The following is a 22,978-nucleotide window of genomic DNA, read 5'->3' as shown; positions in this document are numbered from 1 at the left end:
TTTGGGTTCTGTAGTTTCCTCATCAGAGTGTAGCTCTTTTAAGACATCTGAAAGCATTCTCCACACCTCGTCCCTCTCAGATTTTGGAAGGCACTTCAGATTCTTAAACCTTGGGTCAAGTGCTGTATCTGTCCTTAGAAATCTCATATTGGTACCTTCTTTGCATTTTGTCAAATCTGCTGTGAAAGTGTTCTTAAAACGAACATGTGCTAAGTCATCATCCGAGACTGCTATAACATGAAATATATGGCAGAATGTGGGTAAAACAGAACAGGAGACATACAATTCTCCCCCAAGGAGTTCAGTCACAAATTTAATTAACGTGTTATTTTTTTAACGAGCATCATCAGCATGGAAGCATGTCCTCTGGAATGGTGGCTGAAGCATGAAGGGGCATACGAATGTTTAGCATATCTGGCATGTAAATACCTTGCAATGCCGGCTACAAAAGTGCCATGCAAATGCCTTTTCTCATTTTCAGGTGACATTGTAAATAAGAAGCAGTCAGCAGTATCTCCCGTAAATATAAACAAACTTGTTTGTCTTAGCAATTGACTGAACAAGAAGTAGGACTGAGTGGACTTGTAGGCTATAAAGTTTTACATTGTTTTGTTTTTGAGTGCAGTTATGTAACAAAAAAAAATCTACATTTGTAAATTACACTTTCACAATAAAGAGATTGCACTACAGTACTTGTATGAGGTGACTTGAAAAATATTATTTCTTTTGTTTATCATTTTTACAGTGCATATATCTGTTATTAAAAATAATATAAAGGGAGCACTGTACACGTAGTATTCTGTGTTGTAATAGAAATCAATATATATGAAAATGTAGAAAAACATCCAAAATATTTAATACATTTCAATTGGCATTCTATTGATTAACAGTGTGATTAATCATGATTCATTTTTTTAATTGCAGTTAATTTTTATGAGTTAATCACGTTAGTTAACTGCGATTAATCGACAGCCCTAATATATATAGTGTGTGTGTGTGTGTGTATTTATAAAATGCATCTGGATTTCAATTATTATTATTTCAGTTTATTGATGCTTAAATAGCCATCTGGGTCAATAAACCTTATTGAAATACAGCTACCTTATCGTGTAATGCAGCTGTTGTTTAACAATGTTCAGTAAGAGTTTAATTCAGGAAATGAATCAGTGTACCATAGCCAATTAAAACTGCAGTGGGAAATTTTAGATAATCATATTAATTTGCCCTAATTGGAATTGGGCAAGTACACTACCATTAACCCTATTCTTGCAAAAAGAATCATGATTTCTTCAAGGCCCGCATGTTCAGGATCTCAGTTTTAAGTAATGGAAAGCACCAGTGTTCTTTAACATCACACAGGGAAACTGCTTCATTACTGACATGGGAGACTGCAACCTTCTAAATCAGGGGTGGCCAACCTGAGCCTGAGAAGGAGCCAGAATTTACCAATGTACGTTGCCAAAGAGCTGCAGTAATATGTGAGCCGCCCCTCACCAGCTCCCCCAACCCGCTCCCAGAGTCTCCCACCCACCAGCAGCCCCGCCGATCAGTGCCTCCCCCTCCCTCCCCGCACCTCCCGATCAGCTGTTTCGTGGTGTGTAGGAGGCTCTGGGAGGGGAAGGGGGGAGGAGTGAGGGCACGGCAGGCTCAGCGGAGGGGGCGGGAAGGGGTGGAGTGGGGGCAGGGCCTGTGGCAGAGCCAGGGGTTGAGCAGTGAGCCCCCCCCCCCCCCCCCCCGGCACATTAGAAAGTTGGTGCCTGTAGTTCCAGCCCCGAAGTCGGTGCCTATACAAGGAGTCGCATATTAACTTCTGAAGAGCCGCATGTGGCTCCGGAGCTACAGGTTGGCCACCCCAGTTCTAAATCATTAGCCTCCTTGCATGCAGCCCCAAGGTTCTCTTTCATTAAGGTCTCCCATCCAAATACTAACCAGGCCCAAACCTCTCAGATCACATCCTGAAACATTATCCGTGACAGAAGACAGAAATGATTAGAAACATGGCATAACTGACTAATTCCTTTTATTGACAGATATTGTAACAGCCTAGATTTGTTCTACACAGAAAACATATGGAGGAGAGGAAAATAAATATCTGATAACATGATGATGAAAAGAACTGCAACAAAAATATTATTTTTCTAATCAGTGGGGGGCATTGCTAGCAGGATTCTATCAGCAACGATTTTATTTGAAAGATGCAGTTTAGCTGCAATAGTTTAATGTCATCATGTGCATTATATTAGTCTTGAAACATTGTCCAGAATAATTGTCTCCTAAGGAAAAAGAAAAACAAAAATGAATATCAGGTGATGGCTAAGGATGTTATCATAGTCATCTATTCATTACAGTCCTGAATAATTCTCCTGCAAAGAACATTCCAAACCATTTCCCATTCAATCCAAACTATTCAAGGTCTATGCCATCTAATAAAAACCCTCAATGAACTATCATGATGTGGGAATCAGTGGATTATTAATTTGTGAGCAACAGCATTAAAATTCCACCTGCCCTACAGTTAATTCTTTTGTATGACAATGAGTTACTATAATCAGAAAAAAAACTCCTTTCCTGCATGCAGAATTTTAATATACTGAAGCATGACCCAAAGCTTACTGAAGTTAATGAAAAGATTATTTCCATGGGCTTTGGTTCAGTTTCAGGACCACTTGGACATTAGTACTTGGATATCTATTCTTCCATCTTAGATATTTACACTGCCCGTATTGGCATATCTGTGTGACTGTGATGTCAACAATCAACAGAGAATGATTTATCCCTCCATGTCTTGAGGCCTCTTCAATTTTTTTCATTTTATTTTTCAGTACTGATTACAGTCATCTTTAAAATCTTGCTAACAATAAGTAGCAAAGATTCAACTCAAAAGGAAATAATGGGCCAGATTCAACATTGGGTTGGTTTAATTTTAGTTCAGTACAGCTGCACTGAAATCAATGCAATCACCACAGTGCAAAACTGGAGTAACAAAGTGGGTAATAGGGCCCAGTAACTCTGAAATAGAATAATTATTTGTTTAGTACCAGTCTTAAAGTCACGCTGGGTTTCTACATTATAAAAAACTGGCAACTATTGAGTATTCCAAAAAATAATTAAAAAAAAAATAAAAAAATGCACTACTGAATAGGGAGACTACGAGGTTTTCAGAGCAATACCATGGCATCTCAACACACTTTGCTGAAAGGAGATACTTCTGCCATAAGATTGTCCTCTGAACCATCTAGATCCTCACAAATCCAGGTGAAGTTCACCTTTGTGGAGAGAGCCAGCATGAGTTCAATGCATCTCTTAAGTCCAACTTAAACTATTAAAAAGGGCAGAAGTGGAATTTAAATGGCATATAAGGCTTTATCCTCTGTCCTATATACACACATGACCTAAGCTAGCATGACCTACCTTCATCAAAATAAAAAGACCAATCTCTTTCTCATCTACAATGAGGCCGTGATTTGCAGAAGGCAATTATGCCACCTATAGACTCAGATTTAAGCAAACAGATTTAAACAATTTGTTTCGGTGCAGCTGTGTTGCTCTAGTCTTTGTTTATCAGAGAAAAAGTAGTTTTTTACTTTAATGTGATGATTTTTCTTATTTCTCCAAACTTCAAACATGAGTCAGTCTTCATCAGTTACTGGAGCAATGTTCAGCACAAAGAAGGAAAAGCCAGTGGTGGAAAATGAATGCTTTAGCAATTTCCACAGACAGCTCCATTTCCCCCCCACCATTGTTTCAAACAATAAAGGAAGTTTATCACAATAATTTGGCCATACAAGTGCTATGAAATAAGTAAGATCCTAACATTACATGACTTCATATTATTTTTACATACCTTAAATACTTTAAATTTCTATGAAAAATTCCATTATCCTTAATCAAAATGACCCTGCTTCCCATTAAAGTAAATAGAAGTTTTGTCATGGGAAATGGAATGAGGCATTTAGTGCTCTCAATTATATTCTTCCTCAGATTTTTAGCATTCTGATTTATAGAGAAAGATTTCGAGGCTATCAAACCTCATTTAAGAGTTCAATTGATTGGAAGGCCGTTGCAATGCTTGAGAGCAGATAAAATTGCTTTGGGTGATATACTACAAGATGAGGGAATAGAGTGGAGAGTGGACAAGTTACATGCAGCTCTAACAGCCTCTAAACCTGCTCTGCAAGGAGATTGCAAGGATGATGAGGGAATAAAGAAATCCTTGCATTTCTCCATTACTTTGTGGAGTGGAAAGAAAGTTGTATGAATATTCATTTAAAATTTTAGATGAGAGCCTGAGCTGCAAAATTCTTTTCTGTATTTTGAACCCCATAAAATCCAGGCGTGGTGGGATCTGAACTTTGGGTTCAGCCCCTTATAGAGATTGCCTGCAAAATTCAGATCCAGATCTGGGTTCAGATCCTGATGTCTTCCTGAAATATCCCAGGTTGCTTCTGGCCCGTTTCCATGTAGGAAAGTGACACGCTTGCCATGTTTCATATTGTAAATTCAATGGGTGGTTTTGCAGCATGAAATGTTAGTTAAATCTGTACTCACCATGAGCTTCGCGAGCAACATAGGTTGAAATTCCTCTGCACATAGATTCAACGGACTTCCCATATGGGGCCAGGTCACTGACTCTGGTTTTTGAGACAGCGAATTGCAGTTCCACTGGGGGAGGCCCTTGAGAGCCGGCTTTCTAAACATTCGGTAAGCAAAGCCAGAATAACAGCATTGAATAAAATCATGATCCTTTTTGTGACATTCCTAAGAGTGCACAGCTTGTGACAATGTGGGTACAGCCTACGATACCAGGAGCAAGCTGAGAGTCAGCTCCATTGCTCAGCTCTTCCATAGGGCACAAGTGGAGAATCCACGAAGGGCTAGGGGCTGAAGACCCCAAAAGGGCACTGAAAAGAGTCATTGGAATAGTGAAGTGCTGCCAATATTTCCACTGTCATGTAAAAACCTTTTTCTTTTATCACTACTCATGCAAACTAGGGGTCCAGTTCACCATTAACCCACACCCTGGGCAGTCACTTTCACCACGGACTGCTAAGAGAGTGCAAAATGACTATAAAACACTACCTGATCAGATTAATAGCATTTTACACCTGCTTTGTTCTGTTGTAAATGACTGCAGAAAGTGCAAGGCAACAAAGAATGAGGCATTAAGGCTCCAGAATAAAGGCTTGGAGCAAACCATGCTTGGCGAGAAACGTGCCTTTTGCTACTGGAACCTTTGCCTCTTTCTACCATTTTAAGATGATGCATTTTCACAAGCAAACTCCCTAGCTCCACCCCCCACCAATCATCCCCACTTTTTCCCCTCCTTCTTACCTTCTTTTCTTTAATCAGCTGGGGAAGCTCTACAACATCAGGCATAACGTTTTTGTTCATTTTAGCAATGATGCAGGCTTTCTTTGAAAATATCCTAGTTGCAATGTAACCCTGCAAAATAAAAGTACAGAGAGAGTGGCATTTTGTTTCAAAACAGCTCCTCTCTTTGGTCACAAATGAAATAAGCAATGGAACTTGGGGCTTAAAAAATAGATGAAGTAGTATTGAGAAATGTGATGTGTAGAGACTTGCTATAGTGCAAGCAAATGATGAATTTTATTTGTTAAGTCATACTATCATGATGACTGGGGCATTTTTATCATGGATGAAGCAAATAAGCATTCCAATGCGGCTATATGATTGGTATGCTCTCCTGTTTCAGGCATGTGAATGGATGCTCAGTTGATAATACTGACGCAACATATATTGTACCAGAAGTAGTAAAAAGGTTAATCAGGACATTTTCAAAGCCATTAAAGGATTTAGGACTAAAAGTTCCATTGATACTCCCAGGCATTTTTGAAAATCTTTTCCTAATACACTCGATTCTTTTGCCGTGGAAGATCTGGATTCAGATTTAGATGGCAAGTGAAGCGTATGTTTGAAAGTTTGCACCTAACTGGTCTTGCTCATACTTTCCTTGGCTTCGGTGAGAACCACTCTACCAGTTTTGAATTTTAATGAAAACTAAAATAATTCTCTTTTCAAGCCTGTTTTCTGCTCTCACTTATACAGGCATAAATCAAAAATAGTTCCGCTGAAGCCAATGGAGTTAGTTACTTACATCAGCGTAACACAGGTGGTGAGAGGAGAATCAGACTCGTTGGAGTCTTATTTACACTGGCGTAACTCCATTGTTTTCAGTGCAGTTACTTACTAGTGATTGATGCCCCAATCCAGTGGAGCAGAATGCGCAGAGCTGTTGGCTCAAGGAGTCTCCAAAAATGCATGTTTGCCACTTACATTGCCATAGTCCCAGATGGAGTTCCATGAGTTCAAGCCATTGTTTGAGTCAATGTTGGCCACGTGCTTATCGTTGTTGATGCTCACAGTCTGGTGGGAGTTTCCGCCATCGTTTCCCTGATTGTTTTCATTCACATTCTGTTTATTTTTTTAAAAAAAGACAAGCATGTATGTGTTTAGATTTCTAAAGATCTGTTCTATAAATCCATTTCCATAACTAGTGCTATGGAAAATCATTGGCCTTAAAATAACGTTAAAGGGATATAACAGAGAGACTTTGTAGAGTGGCTGGGACGCTGCTAAAACTATCTGAGCCAAAGCATAAAGGTTCTTAGACTCATGGACTCATAGACTGTAAGGCCAGAAGGGGCCATCATGATCCTCTAGTCTGACCTCCTGCAGTTCACAAGCCACAGAACCTCACCCACCCATTCCAGTAATAGACCCATAACCTCTAGCTGAGTTACTGAAGTCCTCAAATCTTGATTTAAAGACTTGGGGTTACAAAGAATCTACCATTTACTCTAGTTCAAACCAGCAAGTGACCCATGCCTCATGTTGCAGAGGAAGACACACACACACACACCACCACCACCACCAGGGTCTCTGCCAATCTGACCTGAAGAAAAATTCCTCCCCAACCCCAAATATGGCAATCAGTTAGACCCTGAGCATATGAGCAATACCCACCAGTCAAATACTTGGGAAAGAATTCTCTGTAGTAACTCAGAGCTAATTTGTAAACACAGTCTCCTATGACTGCAGAATTGCAAATACAGTATGAAGGGGGTGGGGGGGGAAGTGATCTGGGAAACTACAGGCCCATTAGTTTGACTTCAATTTTTTTAGCCAGGTGTGAGAACAAATTTTGAAAGAGAAAGCAGTTAAGGACATAGAGGTGAACAGTAATTGGAATAAAATACAGCATGGTATTGGAAAAGGTAGATCATACTAGACCAACCTTATCTCTTTCTTTGAGAAGATACCCAATTTTCTAGTTAAGGAAATGCAGTAGATTTGACTGATCTAGTCCCACATGGGAAATTATTCATTAAATTGGAGAAGATGGGGATTAAAAGGAGAATTAAATGGTGGGTAAGAAACTGGTTAAAGGGGAGACTACACTAGGTCATGCTGAAAGGTGAACTGTCAGGCAGGAGGGAGGTTACTAGTGGAGTTCCTCAAGGATCAGTCTTGGGACTGATCTTATTTAATATTTTAATTAATGACCTTGGCATAAAAAGTGGGAGTGTGCTAATAAAATGTGCAGATGACACAAAGCTGGGAGGTATTGCCAATATGGAGGAGGACCGGAATATTATACAAGAAGATTTGGGTGACCTTGAAAACTGGAGTAATAGAAATGGGATGAAATTTAATAGTGCACAGTGCAAGGTCATGCACTTAGGGACTAACAACAAGAATTTTTGCTATAAGCTGGGGACATATCAGTTGGAAGTGACAGAGGAAAAGAAAGACCTGGGTGTATTGATCAATCACAGGGTGACTGAACTACCAATGTAATGTAGCGTGAGAAAGGCCAATGCAATCCTGGGATGCTTCAGGTGAGGTATTTCTAGTAGAGATAAGGAATTATCATTATACAAGTCACTGGTGAGACCTCATCTGGAATACTGTGTGCAGTTTTGGTCTCCCATATTTAGGAAAGATGAATTCAAACTGGAACAGGTGCAGAGAAGGGCTACTAGCATGATCAGAGGAATGGAGAATCTATCTTACAAGCGAAGACTTATGGAGCTTGGCTTGTTTCGTCTAACCAAACAAAGGCTGAGGGGAATATGATTATGCTATAAATACATTAGAGGGATAAATACCAGGAAGGGAGAGAAGTTATTTAAGTTAAGGGCCAATGGTGACCACAAGAAAAAATAGATATAAATTGGCCATCAACAAATTTAGGCTTGAAATTAGAAAAAGGTTTCTAACCATCAGAGGAGTGAAGTTCTGAAACAGCCTTCCAAGACTAGTAGTGGGGGCAAAAAACCTAACTCGTTTCAAGAGTGAGCTTGATAAGTTTATGGAGGGGATGGTATGATAAGCTTGCCTACAATAGCAATCTAACAAATGCCATGAAAAATAAAATACGTTTCCCATCCAGCTCTCCCCATCATTAATCTGCAAACAGACATTCATTGATATCATTGTACTGTGTTTCTGTGATCTAATCCTCAATGCTATCATTATCCCACCACTCCACCCAATGGTTTCATAATATTTATACTAGTATCAATATATAATTTGATGTTTCCTAAACTGCCAATAATTGAGTTTTCCCCCTGAGTAAGTAAACAGACTAAATATTTTCTTTAGCATGCAAACACAATCTTGTGCTATGTCAGTTTAATGCACTAAGGAAATCTTAGATTCCTTTTCAGAAATTTATTGTTCAGCTGTGAAAACTCATACGCCCAAAAGAAACATTCTGATAAGAGTTGATCATTATACTTACATCATTAGCAAAAATTGGAGTTAGGAAGACTCCGAGCAGAGCAGCAATCACAATCTGAAATTAACATTGGAAGCATAACAATGTAAGTGCTTGCCTTGGTAAAACATGTTCTAAAAGTTCTTTGTTGTCTAAGAATAGGCTTAGGCATGTGCTTACATTTAAGCACATGCTTAAGTGCTTTGCTGGACTGGATCCTAACCTGTAATCTATTTGAAGATTATTAAAATATGCTGAAATAATCATATGGGTAAATCTGTTACTTTTTCTGATGCAAATTCCTATTAGCCTGGGCAGGATGCTTTGCCTAGGTGAGAAGAGCAACATTTGGCTCATAGTATTTGTAACAGATTTGGCAATTTCCAGCAATATCCTTGAAAAACCTTGCTGAATTAAGTTCAAATATATTTGGAGTCCATTGTATCAAATGTAAAGGTTATGTATTATTGTGGGCCTGGATGATCAAAGGACTATATTGAACAATATGGCAAAGAAGAAGGGTCTTCTGGGACAGTACACGTGAAGTGTATTTCCTGATAAATATCTAGCGGGAGGTGAATGCAAATTCCCCACCCTCAGTTATACAAAAGCCCTTTTGAAGCTCCACCCTAAGCCTTTGTCTGCTGATCACCTGAGGCCACGATCAGAGGGCCAAGCTGTATAAAGAAAAAACTGAATTATTCATGGTTGTTCTGGTTCTAAGCTAAGGCTGCTATGAACTTGTAACCACAGAAAAAGGCTAGGTGGAGTGTGAAGGACTAACTCCTGTCAGATCCTTTGATGGAGTTGGGGGGTGATCTCTAGTAAACTTATTAAGAGGCATGTAGGTTATTTTATTGTTTTTAATATGTTTTCTCTGTAATGCTTTCACCTTAAGAATAAATATACTTGCTGTGTGTTGACTTGTTAGTGCAGGCAATCAGAGCCATTCAGAGCCTTCAAAGAGAAAGCAAAGCATAGACACTGGCCTTTTTGGATAGTTTGGCTTGCTGGGAATATCACAGTGTAATCAGGGAACTGTGCCGCCTGGAAAAACTCTGGTCAGGAGGTGACAGATGACCAGCTGACTGCGTAGAGTGTTTGTCCTTGATGGACCATGGAAAGGGAATATATGTGCAGTTGCCCTGAACTGTGAGAGTATTTAAAGCCTACCAAAAAAAAGTGTATTTTAAAATAGTGGAATGTCCAGGATGTGGGAGACAAGCTTATAAACTCTTGGATAGGAGGTGAACCCTTTGGATGGAATATTTCATTCTTTAAAAGAGAGTTGATTTTTTCCCTTGATGTTTTTATTTTGAATATTGACCAGAGCAATAACATTACATTATATGTGTATTCATAAAGAGTTAGGTCATGCCTGATCAGCACAGTCCTGTGCTGAGAACAGTGCAGAGATACATAACCTGCCCCTCTCCACTCCCTTTAGGGTGAGGCATGCCCCGAGGGAACATCTTGGTAGCATCTCTGTACTTCTCCAAGTGCATTTCTGGATAGCTTTTATGGCTCCTTAACCCCTTCCCCATGTGGGTCACACAGGGCAGGGGAATTCTCTTTAATTCCTTCCCCATATTGACTAGTCAAACTAAACCAAAATTGAGACTGGTTCAATACCTGACTATGCTTTGCTGGAAGTGATTGGATATTTATAGAGGACATAATTTAAGAGTTCACATCAGAGATTGATTTTCAAGTTGAGACAGACACAACATAAACAAACCTTGAAATTACATAAGTAGCACTTCTTTGTTTCAATCCAAAGAAAATGTTAACAATACCCCTGAATACAGAAATAAATAATGGAAGGGCTGACACAGTCTTATTTATTGCAGAAAACAATAATGCTAAATGCTTTTGTTATTCTGTTCTAAATACATACATAATTTTTACATAGGCTAAATATTATTCAAACTTCCCTAATTTATTTAGTCTAAGTCAGAGCCAATATATATTGCTGTAACATTTAATAATTTTACATTATGTCATTTCAAGACATAATTATTGTCTTAGAGACAAATTTTGAAATCTTTCCTCAGATGTCAACTCCCACTGACTTCCATAAGAGCTTCTCACGAGTAAGTGCTGAATGTGACTCAGTAACGTCTTAGAATTAATTCCTCAACAAACTAGGATGAGTTTAAATACAGTTTTGCTCTCCAGTCATATATCCAGATTCTCACATTTCATGATTCTATGAATCAGATTCTCCCCTTACTTCTGTGATCATACACCAGTGTTGTAACCCCCTCAAATTTCATGGAATCGCTTCTGATTTAAGCTTAGGTACTGTAAATGAGGATCGGGCACTCTGTAGACAATACAACATGCATTTAAGTCTGGGATAAAAATTCTCTCCTATTTTCATTAAAATTCTAGAGATTAATGCATAGATGGGTCCATTTCCTTATGGAGTGAAATCTCTGCTGAAAGTAAAATTTCTAAAACTTCTAATGAAGTTAGCAGTAGTTCTGCGTGTGCATGGTCACATCCCAACCCTGTGCAACATTCCTGTTATATAAGAAGAAAGTAGTAAATGTACTCACAGCGACCTTCATTTTGATGGCAGAGGAGATTCAAAATCTGCTGGGCTAAATGAAACAAACCCTTCTACTTTTTATACACCAGTTTCCAAAGTTAAATACGGGAAGGTTAAATACTGAAATAAACTTATCTTATGGGCATGTATCCATTCATTTATGACATTACACACTGTTTCCTGGTGTAATTGCTCTAACAAGCAATTTGTCACCAGACTGATAGTGTCAATCACATGTAGCAGATAAGAGACCATTTGTAATGGTAAACTCAATATATTTTATCATAACTTTCTGTTATAGTTACACACAGTACATTTCTTTTAACAATGCTTAATCAAACCTAGATGATTAATCCATAAAGTCAAACAAGATTCCCAGTGACAAATTTTGCCTGCATGTTAAAGGCCTCACCCCAGATATCTTATATCCATAATTCATAATATTGATAAAGTATACCAGATTGCCAGCCTCAAGCATTCAAAAATTAGTCAGGCCCCACAAAATCATGAGATGCTGTAGGTCTAGTTGAAACATTTCAAAATTTGAAATGTTTCAACACAAATTAAAGACAAATTTTTCACTAAAACACTCTCTAAAAAATTATCATTTTCCAACCAGCTCTACTTCACACCCACTTTACATTGCCAGAGTGATATAAAGAGACCTTCATGAAACTAAGAACTTAAGCAACTGGGTCAGATCTTCCCATGGTGCAAATCTATGTGCTTCCTTAACCTTAATGCAGTTATGACAATTTAAAGCAGCCAATTGTATATAGAAGCATCAGGCCTGATTCTCATTTACATTAAGGCTACTTTGAAGTGAACCATTGTGACTTTTAAAGGGATGGTGCAACATTATCTGTTGTCTTGCATCCTGAGTTGTCATTTACACTTGTGCTAAGTGAAGGCAGAGGAGGTGTAAAATTCTACATTTAGCACAAGGTATAAAGTAGAGACCACTCAGGCCAACAGACTGCTGAGTGGAATGATCTACAGTTCTTGTAATCTATCTGAATTGCAGATGGCAAATGGAGCTGCATATGTGTGCTGTCAATGGAATCCAAAACACACAGAACAGTACATTGTTCATGTCGTCAACTCCTCTCTTTTTTTCTAGACCATTAATAAATTGGGTAGTGATTATGAGAAAGGGATCAAGGAAACTGAGTTACGTAATGCCATTTAGCTAATCTCTGTGGTATCATTAGCAACGACTTGGAAAGTTCCTTTGTCCAAGAGTTCAATAACCAAAGCCATTTTGGCCATCACAGATAATGTGTCACACTTGGAAGTCTGAATCTACAAATCCCTCATCAGCTTTTCATTGTTTATATAGTCTGTTTGGCAAACTTGAATGGCTGGAGTTATTGATTGTAAGACAAAATTATGGAAACTAAATAGAATGGTAGAAATCAGAGAAGGAAAAGTTCCAACTGTACAAGATCCCATTCCTTGGCCAATGTTTCCTGTAATATTATCTTTAAAGCTTTGCTCAGAACATTTTCTCTCTATATACAGACTCTTAGAGGTTATCAGACAACAGGGAAACTCATATTGTTAAGAACCAACTTTAACCAAAAGTGAATTAGATTCTATTTCTGAGGCCCAAAGACATTTTCATTTTATACATATATATTTGCTTTTTCATGCATCATTACACATCCTTTCAAGCAGGATCAGAACTAGAAATAGTGAAATTCGGGCTGGACTAACCCAAGTAATTTTTTTTCTAACCATACGATTTGTAGAACCCTGAACCTGAACCTGCCCCTGCTCTTGGGGAATGAAACCCCCGGAAAAAGGCTTTTGTAGGTAAATGTTATCACATCATGATCCAATATCAAGATATTACAAATGGGGTTATGTACTATGTGATCAAAATGAAGCAACTAGCGCTAACTGGGAAAACTCTGATGAAACCATATTCCGTTGAAATATGTGGTTCAGTCAAAATCGAAATTCTTTGTGAAATTGGGTCCATTTTGGCAAATTTAATTTTAAAAAATTTAAAATAAGCTCCAACAATGTTGAAACATCACATTTCAACATTATGGGAATGAAACATTTCAATTTTTCATTTTGAAATGACTTTGCATTTAGAATTATTTTACTATTTGTTTTATATATTACAATGATATATATATATAATATAACTTTTTAAAAACTTGAAATTTAAACAAAACATTTCAGTTCTGTCAAAATGAAACATTTTGAATGGCCTGAAGTGAAAACTGATTTGGAATTTCCCTTCACAGAGAATTTTGAAATGTTCTTTTTTTTTTTTTTCCAGTTTGGAATGAAGCCAAATGTAGAAATCCTTTACAAAATGGATCTTCTGTTCTCCACATGGCCGTAGCAATTTTCATTCATGCCTGGCCAGTACAGGAATCCAGACACAGCCTGTTTTACAGCCCTTACATAAAGTCCTGCTAATGCAAAAACGAAAGAATGCAAAGGCTGGCGTGGTACAGTTTGTTGGTTTCTGAGGTGGTGGTAGGCACTTTTTCCCTCATGTCAGCTTATCTCTTCTGGGTGGAACAAATATTTATCGAAACCACCCGAAGAAACCATGATTCAACAGGGGAGTTTTTTGTATCAATATTTTTTTCCATCTTAATTTGTTCGATTTGATTTCCTATGTGGTGTTAACCTTATGCATTGAAATTTGCTGGATGACTGGAAATCAGTCTTGAACTGAAATTGCACACGTTTTTCCTTGATTCTATTTTCAAGATCCCTTCGTTTAAATTATCTACAGTGGGTGCTGGGGCTAAAACAATGGGCCAGATTCTCCTTTTGGTTATACCAGTGTAACTCAAGAGTAACTCCATTAACTTTAAGAGTATTGCACTGGTGTAAATAAGGGCAGACCTGGACCCATGAAAATAACAAAGACTGACAATTCCTCACAACAAGAAATTAATTTGATTTTCTCTATTTTTACAAGCATTTACAGTGCATTTTCTTTTGTCCCAGCACCTGAGTCCAGCTCCATTCCTTCCTCCCATATTCTCTGTGCAGATGTCACCAGTTGTCACCAGACCTTGAGTTGTCACCAGACTTTGAGTGAAACAGCTGAGAAAAAGTGGCTGATTTGGGGGATGTGGAAGAGAAAAGTTTGCAACCCCCTGACTTAGACCAAAAGCAGCCAAGAAGCTGGCTTTGGGATATGTGAATATTCAGCTGAAAGATCAGGTTCACAGAGGGATACTCAGACCTGAAGTGGTCACCTTATATAAAACCTCATTCTGCATGAGAGTTGACATTAGCGAGAGCTGTGCACATGAAATTCGACATACAGGAGTCACCACTGAAATGATACTGCAGTTCGGTCTCCGTTGGTCATTCAGTCCTTGATCTCTCTGCTGAGACTGCAAAGAAAGAAAGAATGCTGAAAGTAAAAGAGATGATACATAAAAGATATAAAAATAAAATATAATGGATTATTGTAAAGAACTGGGAAATACAGTATTTAGGAAGGAAATTTTTATGGGATTTAAACTCTTTCTTTGAATATAGTTTTAGACACTAGACCAAAATTGCAGACTATTATTTTTGAGATACAGAATGTGTCCTTTGTGTAGGACCTGATCCAATGCCCACTGAAGTTATATGAAGATTCCAGTGGAAAATAGATTAGGTCCAGTGGAACCGCTGGTGTTTTTCCATTGACTTTGGTGGGCATTGGACTAGGCCCTTGTAGCATAATGCAGTTCTGGGTAAAGAATAAACCTGCTGGACTTAAAATGAACTCTGTTAAAACACATATAATTAGTTGGTCAAATTTATTTCTGAAATAAATGGGAAAACTGCCTTCTTTTCTCTCTCTCCCTCATGCATCTCTGTGAAACCAGCAATGTCCAAAAGTCTCGCCCTTTTCTTCCCCCACAAACACACAGGGCTCCTCCCTTTGAACTTATATATTATTGGCAATGGTGGGCTTCTGTGTTTACTTAGGGAGTTGTCTGCCCCTGCTACTGCCTGAAGGCAAAGAAAAGTTAATAATGCTATTTTCACCTGTGCTAGCTGATATGGAATCATTAAGAGAACAAAGATGGAACGTACCCATTTTTATAGAGTAATTTTTCACAATACGACCACACTGTAAGGGAGGCAGTGAGGTCTAGCTGAAATAAAGAACAGTCGTAACTGGGATTCTATTCCACACTCTTCCAGTCATCCATTTTGTGACAATTCACACATCCTCTCTGTGCTAGTTTCCCCATACATCTTTATATCAGGGAGACTAAGACTTACCCAATGTATGCATTCAAAGCATTATTAATAATAATAATATGTCATTTTAATTACAGTAGTTTTTTAATGGGCTATTTTGGAGGCAATACACCTCTACCCCGATATAACGCTGTCCTCGGGAGCCAAAAAATCTTACCGCGTTATAGGTGAAACCGCATTATATGGAACTTGCTTTGATCCACCGGAGTGCGCTGCCCCGCCCACCCGGAGCACTGCTTTACCACGTTATATCTGAATTCGTGTTATATCGGGTTGCGTTATATCGGGGTAGAGGTGTAGCTAAAAACTGTGAGGTGCAGTAGCTGACTGGTTCAGGTGTTCAACTAAAATCCTGCAGGGTGTGGGGTTTTGGCTCAATAAATCGCATGTTAAAAGGCCACATCCAGTTTACCCAGGTGCAAAATGGGTACCTGATCTATCAGGTTAGAGCGTTCAAAGGTGGTCACCTGTGATGCTGGCCCCATAATGCCCTGGTGTTCTGTTAGGGTGACCAGATAGAAAGTGTGAGAAATCGGGACAAGGATGGGGGGGTAATAGGCGCCAATATAAGAAAAAGCCCCAAATATTAGGACTGTCCCTATAAAATCGGGACATCTGGTCACCCTATGTTCTGTTGGCTATGAAACTGATATGCATTAACTGTTCCAGCCTGATGAGACATTGGCTTGGGGGAACCTTGACTTTGACCTAGAAAGTTGATCTATTCATTGGTATTTAGCCAGTACTGGTGGGTTGCCATGATATGGATATTTCTGTCCAGGTTCATCTTTAAGCTATGTGAGTGTTTGGGGATGGAGATACAGAAAAGGAAATTTAAACAGTAGGAAAGAACAGTAGAGTCTTTCCTTATATCCATTTCTGCTAAAGAAAGCTTGACAAGTTAAAATTATGTCTGTGTATTAAAAATTAAAATAGTATTTGTATCCTCTAGAGAGTTAATTAGTAAATAATAGATATTTGCAAAGTGAGCAATTTTAATCTTTTCAGGGTGGACTAAAGTGCTTTCAACATATCAGGCCCAAAATTCAGATAAAGCAGTTTACCATGGTGTGGCATGTAGATATGGAATCACTGAAGTCACAAGGCATATTTCTGTTAAGTGTTTCCCACACCTACAGCAAGATATAAAAGTTACAGGTCTCTTCAATTTTTTTCCATTTCATCCACAACTTCTTGCTCTTATCCGAAAGAAAAATGAACACAGTTGTGAGTATATTTGTCCTTTATTGCAGTTGTAATTATTTTTAAAAGCTACTATTTATATAAAAATGTGAATTCTTTTTGACTAGAAGCAAGAGTGTTCAGTGAAGTTAGCACTGTTTTGAGAATAATTATGTTTCATGTTTCATTTGCTGGTACAATAAGAAGGTACTGTCCTGCATTCCTTGTGCTGCAGTAATCTCCTTGAAATCAGTGGGAATCATGCATTAACAAGGGATGCAGGATTGAGCCCAAACGTAAGCATGTTTCATTGCTAATTTTTGTTATCATTTTTTAGAGGAATCAATAAATATTTTTGGAAGCCATCAATGTAATTTTTGAATAGCAAGAAAAATGTAATTTCTTAAAAGGAAAAGTATTGTCTGTTGTTTTCTGAATGAAATAATTAAGAAAACTGAATTTACAAAATTTTTACACAGACAAAAGTGTGAGAAATGTCTCAGACAAAGTCAGACAAGGAATGGTAAAATGCACATGAATATTACTGTCTGATAGAAAATATTTAGCAAGTTTCATTTTTTAAATTTAGACTTTGGACTGGACTTTGTAATATTTTATCTAGTAAAGTAGGCCTCAACTAAATATGGGAATCTAGGAAATTCCATACTAGATCTGACCTGTGGTCATTATAGTCGTACCAGTCACAGACAGTGACCAGCACCAGATTTTTTCAGAGGAAGGTATAAGAAACCGTGCTGTGGGCAATTAGGGAATCATCAATCCACCAGATATAAATATCCCAGATTTTGTGGGAGATCAAAATCTGGATATGCTTCTAGTTCCAATGGAAAGGGGCAGGGATTTTAGGTCTGACCATCTAAAAGTTTTTGCTTGTTTTTGTTAATGCATATTTAATGTCAATGACTAACATTTTGGAGGAAGAAAGTGTTTGTTAAATTCCTTCTTCCCTTCAGCTGAGGCGTGAGAGCTGATGTACTTTGAGACCCCACCAACAGGTCCTCCAACAAAACTAGGGAACAGTAGGTTTGGGATTCCTAATATTTCTAAGACAAAAACACAAGTATCAAAACAATCACAAAGTAGATAGATAGATAGATAGATAGATAGATAGATAGATAGATAGATAGATACCATAATACCATAAACAAGTTCACAAGTAGAATTTTTTTTTAATTCCTTTTTGGGTTCCCTTTAAGATTAAGCAGTTTTTATAAAGTTTCACAGTGATACAAGCAAAATGAAACGTAACCAGGAGAAACTTACAATTGGAAAATGTAATTATTTTCAGATAATCCGCATGCAATGCAAATTTTTCAAGCCTTGGGAATAAAATAGCTTCCCTTGATTCATTAATTCTGCAAGCTCTGAGTTTTGGCGTGAACTCTGTCCATGTGTCATGGTGGTTTTTAGTGTTTCTATTGCATATGAATGCTGTTATTTCTTTTTTCAGGCTACAGTAATTGCTGTGCTGGGAGTCTTCTGGACTCAAGCTTATTCATATGAAGTAAGTAGACTGCCAATGCTTTGTACCGCCTAGTATTCATTTGCAATGCATTAGGTCCCTGGAGAAATGGGATAACCAGGAAGAAAAGCACTGAGGAATTTAATAAAATGCTTATTGCTGAGCACAAAGGAAAAGGTAATCTTCGCCAAACCAGACAATCCTATAAATTAAGGAGCCAATCCTGCTGTCATTACTCAGGAAGAACTCTCATTGACACTTGCCTGAGGAAGGACTGTTAGATAAGGCCCCAAAGAAGAAAAAGACCTGTGAGGTCACCTCCTTCCATCCCACTAAATCAGTTCAGGATTATTCCCAACAGTATAGATATTTGCGAGCGCAACACTTCCTAGGCAAGAATAATCCACAGTCCAATAGATCTTGCCATGAAGAAATTATTGCTGCTTTATACATCCCAAATAATTGTGTTCACTTTATAAACCGTTGCTCCTGGTTATCTCCCTTCTAAAAAATGTCTCCCTTCTCTTAATATTTCACCATGTCATATATAGATAGTATCTCCCTCCTTAATCATCCCTTTAGTGAAGTGAAGCAAGATGCAGCAGGCCTGATTCTTACTTACAGTAAGGCCCCTTTGGTAGCGTAAAGGGGCCTTGTACTGCCAAAGTGATGCAAAAGAGCCATAGCGTAAATAAAAATCAGACTCATTTTAGTTCTTTGACTTCATTAGCCCTGGAATCATAACAGGTAAAATACTGTCTTTTATGTTGCACTTTTCAGATGAGTGAAAAAGGTGACTATCACATATTTTGTGTTTTGTACTCAGATCTATAGCCTCCCAGGAACAAACGGTGACTATGTCCAGCAAACTGTGACTATTAGCAATGAACTTCATATTGCTGATATCCATGTCCATGCTGGGATGTGCTCCTCTGATACCATTTTTGACTACAAACATGTAAGTGAAACCAAGAATCTGTCTTGGCTCAAAATCATCTCAATGTTTTTTTTTCTTTTTAAACACAGTAAACTAGCTTGATACCTCTTCTTCCTCCTCATGAATAATCCTTAAACGATGTCTATTTTAGTCATCCATCTCTTTGGTTTCTTCATATGTCTATGCAATGCAACAGAAATACAAAATGAAGAAAAGATAAATTTTGCCCTTAGAACTGTACATAGACATAAACACGGAGATATATATTCTGTTCCTAGTTACAATGGTGTGAATGCAGAGTAACTCCATTGAAGTCCATGAATTCACTCTGCATTTACACTATTGCAGCTCAGAGCAAAATTTGGCCCATCATACAAAGAGAATTAACAACTGGGTGGCAGTAACTGTTTTCAAATTATAAACCTGCTCTTGTATATCACAGGGATATATTGCTACAAGGCTGTTTTCCCGGAGGGCCTGCTTTATCTTGAAAATGGAGAAAGGATATATCCCAGAGCTGGAAGAAATTGGACGGCTTGCTTACGAGAAACAGGTAATTCTCTGAAGTATTATGTACTATATACAAGCAAGTCATGTTAGCGAGGTGGTGTGATGGAAGTAAAGGGTACTGCCATCTGGAATACTCTCTTTTCTTAGGAGTCTTTCTTATTAGACCGGTGATAACAAAACAGAGACTTTGATACTACAGTGATGCAGGTTTCAGAGTGGTAGCCATGTTAGTCTGTATCAGCAAAAAGAACAAGGAGTACTTGTGGCACCTTACAGACTAACAAATTTATTTGAGCATGCTCGGGGATTGCATAACTAGTTAGCATGCCAGAGTCTCTGAACATCTGGTCATCAGTTTACTTGGGCCAAGCCATGAAGTTCCTATACAGGCAAAACGTTCACTGAAATCAATAGGGATTTGGCTTGAGTGGGAATTTCAGAATTCGGCCTCTTATATGACAGGTGAACAGTAACATATTCATAGCAAAATTACTTAATATATTTATAATAACTGTACAGATTAGGAGGGTGAACATGGAAAACAAAGTGAAAGCTACCAAAGTGTAAAACTATATGGCTGTTCTATATTATTATTAATCATTATTAAGTATTTTATTAACGCAGTTCATTTTTGCTATGTGTATATAATTACCGGTACTCTTCAGTGAACTTTGTGACTATTTCCTTCTTTGTAATTAGCAATCTGTTACTTCTGTAGATGACGCTTTGTATGTGGCTAGAGAAAATTTGTTAGAGGTGGGTGGGTTTTCTCACAAGGATGTTACAGAAGATTAAGGAATAAGATGTCTTGCTAACTATATTTTAATATTTTCTCCTTTAAGATGATGAACAAGATGTTTTCCGAAAAAAAACTGTGGGTGCAATATGAACCCAGTGATTCTATATTTGGTGAAATCAAGGAGTGGTTTACCTTTGGTAAACCCATTGAGAAACTCTGCAAGGGTGTGCCTGTCTACAAGGTTCGCAAGGTTGAAGGTGAGTAACAAGAATGAAACCAAATTCTTTAGAAGGCGCCGAGTCTTAAAGAAGCTGTTTTTCCTAGTTCTGTCTCTGGTTCTGATGTGAGCCATAGTTCCTGAGCACCTCACAATCTTTCGCATATTTCCTTGGGATCTAGGTCAGTGTTATTATCCCCCATTTTATCGATGGGTAACCAAAGCAGAGAGAGGCTAAGGGTGGAACGCTCAAAAGAAGTTAGGATAACTCCTTTTGAGCATCCTACTTTAAGTCACTTGCCCAAGGTCACACAGGAAGTCTCTGGCGGAGCAGGAAATTAAACCAGGTCTCCCAAGTCCAAGGTTAATACCCTAATCACTGTACTGTCCTCCCTCTCTTGCTGAATATAAAATTACCGCTTGGACTCATCTCTGCACTCCACAATTTAGTAACAAGATGGATTTGCTGGAGTGGCGGCCCAGGATCTGTCTTGCAAGGCAGACAAAGGTAGCACTTTCTGGAGCCCCTATTGATGCTCCTCCATTACACCCTGCTGCTGGCATAGAGGATGTGGCCATGGGAAGGGGGGGAGCCAAGATTCCTTTGTTCTCTAATGATCCCCTGCCAATGGCTATAGTAGGTCTAACTTATGCCAGAGCACTGGCTTGACACATGGCTGGCCCAGGACCAGAAGCACAGAAAGGTGGCTTAAAGCTGCATTTGCATCTCCCCCATTTGAGTTGCACCATAAGAGTCTGATCCAACTCCCACACACATCAACTGGAGTCCAAAATGTGTGTTGGGCTGAACCCTAACTGACAATCAAGTCCTGTACTTGTATTTTATTTTATTTTATTTTTTTGCTTGATTTTGGAGAATTGTCACTGAAAATATATTTGTGTCCTTGTTTCCTGTTTAGGTGCCATAAGAGCTGGTGGCTGTGCTAAGGCAGGAATCCTGGGCATTTTGGGCATTTCAATCTGCGGAAAGATCAATGTTTAGACATAACCCTGGCAGTGCCATTGCTTGGAATGGGCTTATTATTTTCCAGGTGCTCTCATACTTTGTAAGCCACGAGCGATGTTATTAAATTGGGATAGATCTCATTGTTCCAGATAATCAGCCTCTCCCGATCTTTCTGCAAACTATGATCTACTAATAAAAGAATGAAACATTCCAACTGCCTTACGTTTCTTTTGCAAAACAAGCAGCACACAACTAAATGAATCCCCTCTCCTCTTATTTTTGTGCTTTTATGCTTCCCTCAACTTTGCAGGGTTTTTTACAGAAAAAACTCCCCAGTGAAGTCAGCACCTAGATACTTCAGTGACTGGCACTCCATAAATGTCATGGCTAGAGATAGATAGATAGATGTCATCCAAACTAGCAGCCACATCTTTAATACTTCCAGAACTCCTTTTAGAATGTTTTATTTAAATGTTACTTTTAGAGATTCGTCTGAACCAAAACCCCAGACCTTAACATCATCAAACTTTGAGAAAGTTTAGATCTGGAAGTTTACAGTCAGTCCCTATTTTTATTGTGAGATGAATCAGACATTGAATGTGAACACCATCCCAACTTGGGAAAAGTTTGGATGGGACCCTTTGTTTTGCAGTGCATTTCAGATTCCTCACTGACTTAGATTGCAATTTTCAAAGGGGCCTACATCAATTGGAATTGACTACCTAATTTACTTATAGCCTTTGAAATCTCACCATCATTTATCATCATTATTATTAATAATAATAATTGTTTGTGTTGTAGTAGCAATTAGGGCCCTAATCAAGGACCAGGTGCTGGGTGCTGTACAAACACAGAACGAAAAGATATGTGCCCCAAAAAGCTTACTTCCCAGATTATAAAGAATCCTTTCCTCAGCACCAATTCTAAAAGCTGTGCCTATTGCTAAGTGCACTTCACATGTTTTCCCAGAGGGCAGCTTGCAAGGGGAACTGAAGGACACAAGGTAGCATAGCATAGCTACAGCCCTGTCTCTTAGATTTCAGTGAGGGAATTAATATTTGCAGTGTTTGGGGGGAATGCATATTTTAGAGTCGGAAAATGCAGCCTACTGAGCCTTGAAGGGCTGCCAATGAGCAGAGCATACTTAGGAGTCCGGGGAATTGGATAATTTCCTAACCTAGTTATTTTCAAATCTGGCTGCTTATCAAACCATCTGTCACTTATTAAAGGAGCATTTTATCTTCTTATGATGAAACTGTTCTGTTAGACAAATTAATCCTATTCACAACAGGCTGCAGGACTTTGGTGATCCAGAAAAATGTATCTAGAGGGTTCAAGGCTGGCAATTAAATCCAGGAATATTTGTGTGTGTGTCTCCAAGAGATAGGATTTTCTATTTAATAATATTTT

At 38.4% G+C, this 22,978-nt stretch overlaps 2 protein-coding genes across 2 annotated transcripts; one reads left to right on the top strand and one right to left on the bottom strand.

Annotated features, from left to right (window-relative positions):
- Nucleotides 1-2,202: 2,202 nt before the first annotated feature.
- LOC135874994 (gastrokine-1-like) lies at nucleotides 2,203-11,313 on the bottom strand. The gene is made up of 6 exons (XM_065399963.1): nucleotides 11,302-11,313; nucleotides 8,765-8,818; nucleotides 6,295-6,432; nucleotides 5,332-5,442; nucleotides 4,549-4,690; nucleotides 2,203-2,273 (listed from the first exon to the last, which is right to left on the bottom strand). The coding sequence occupies exons 1-6, from the start codon at nucleotides 11,311-11,313 to the stop codon at nucleotides 2,203-2,205; spliced, it is 528 nt and encodes a 175-aa protein (XP_065256035.1).
- A 5,435-nt stretch (nucleotides 11,314-16,748) lies between these two features.
- On the top strand, nucleotides 16,749-21,604 carry GKN2 (gastrokine 2). Its single transcript, XM_065400176.1, has 6 exons — nucleotides 16,749-16,760; nucleotides 18,187-18,240; nucleotides 19,025-19,156; nucleotides 19,578-19,688; nucleotides 20,488-20,641; nucleotides 21,522-21,604. The coding sequence occupies exons 1-6, from the start codon at nucleotides 16,749-16,751 to the stop codon at nucleotides 21,602-21,604; spliced, it is 546 nt and encodes a 181-aa protein (XP_065256248.1).
- Nucleotides 21,605-22,978: the final 1,374 nt, after the last annotated feature.

Source organism: Emys orbicularis, chromosome 2 (assembly GCF_028017835.1).
Source record: "Emys orbicularis isolate rEmyOrb1 chromosome 2, rEmyOrb1.hap1, whole genome shotgun sequence".
Taxonomy (NCBI): Eukaryota; Metazoa; Chordata; order Testudines; family Emydidae; genus Emys; species Emys orbicularis.
Note: the sequence above shows the minus strand (reverse complement) of the source record. Positions and strands in the feature narration are given on the sequence as shown.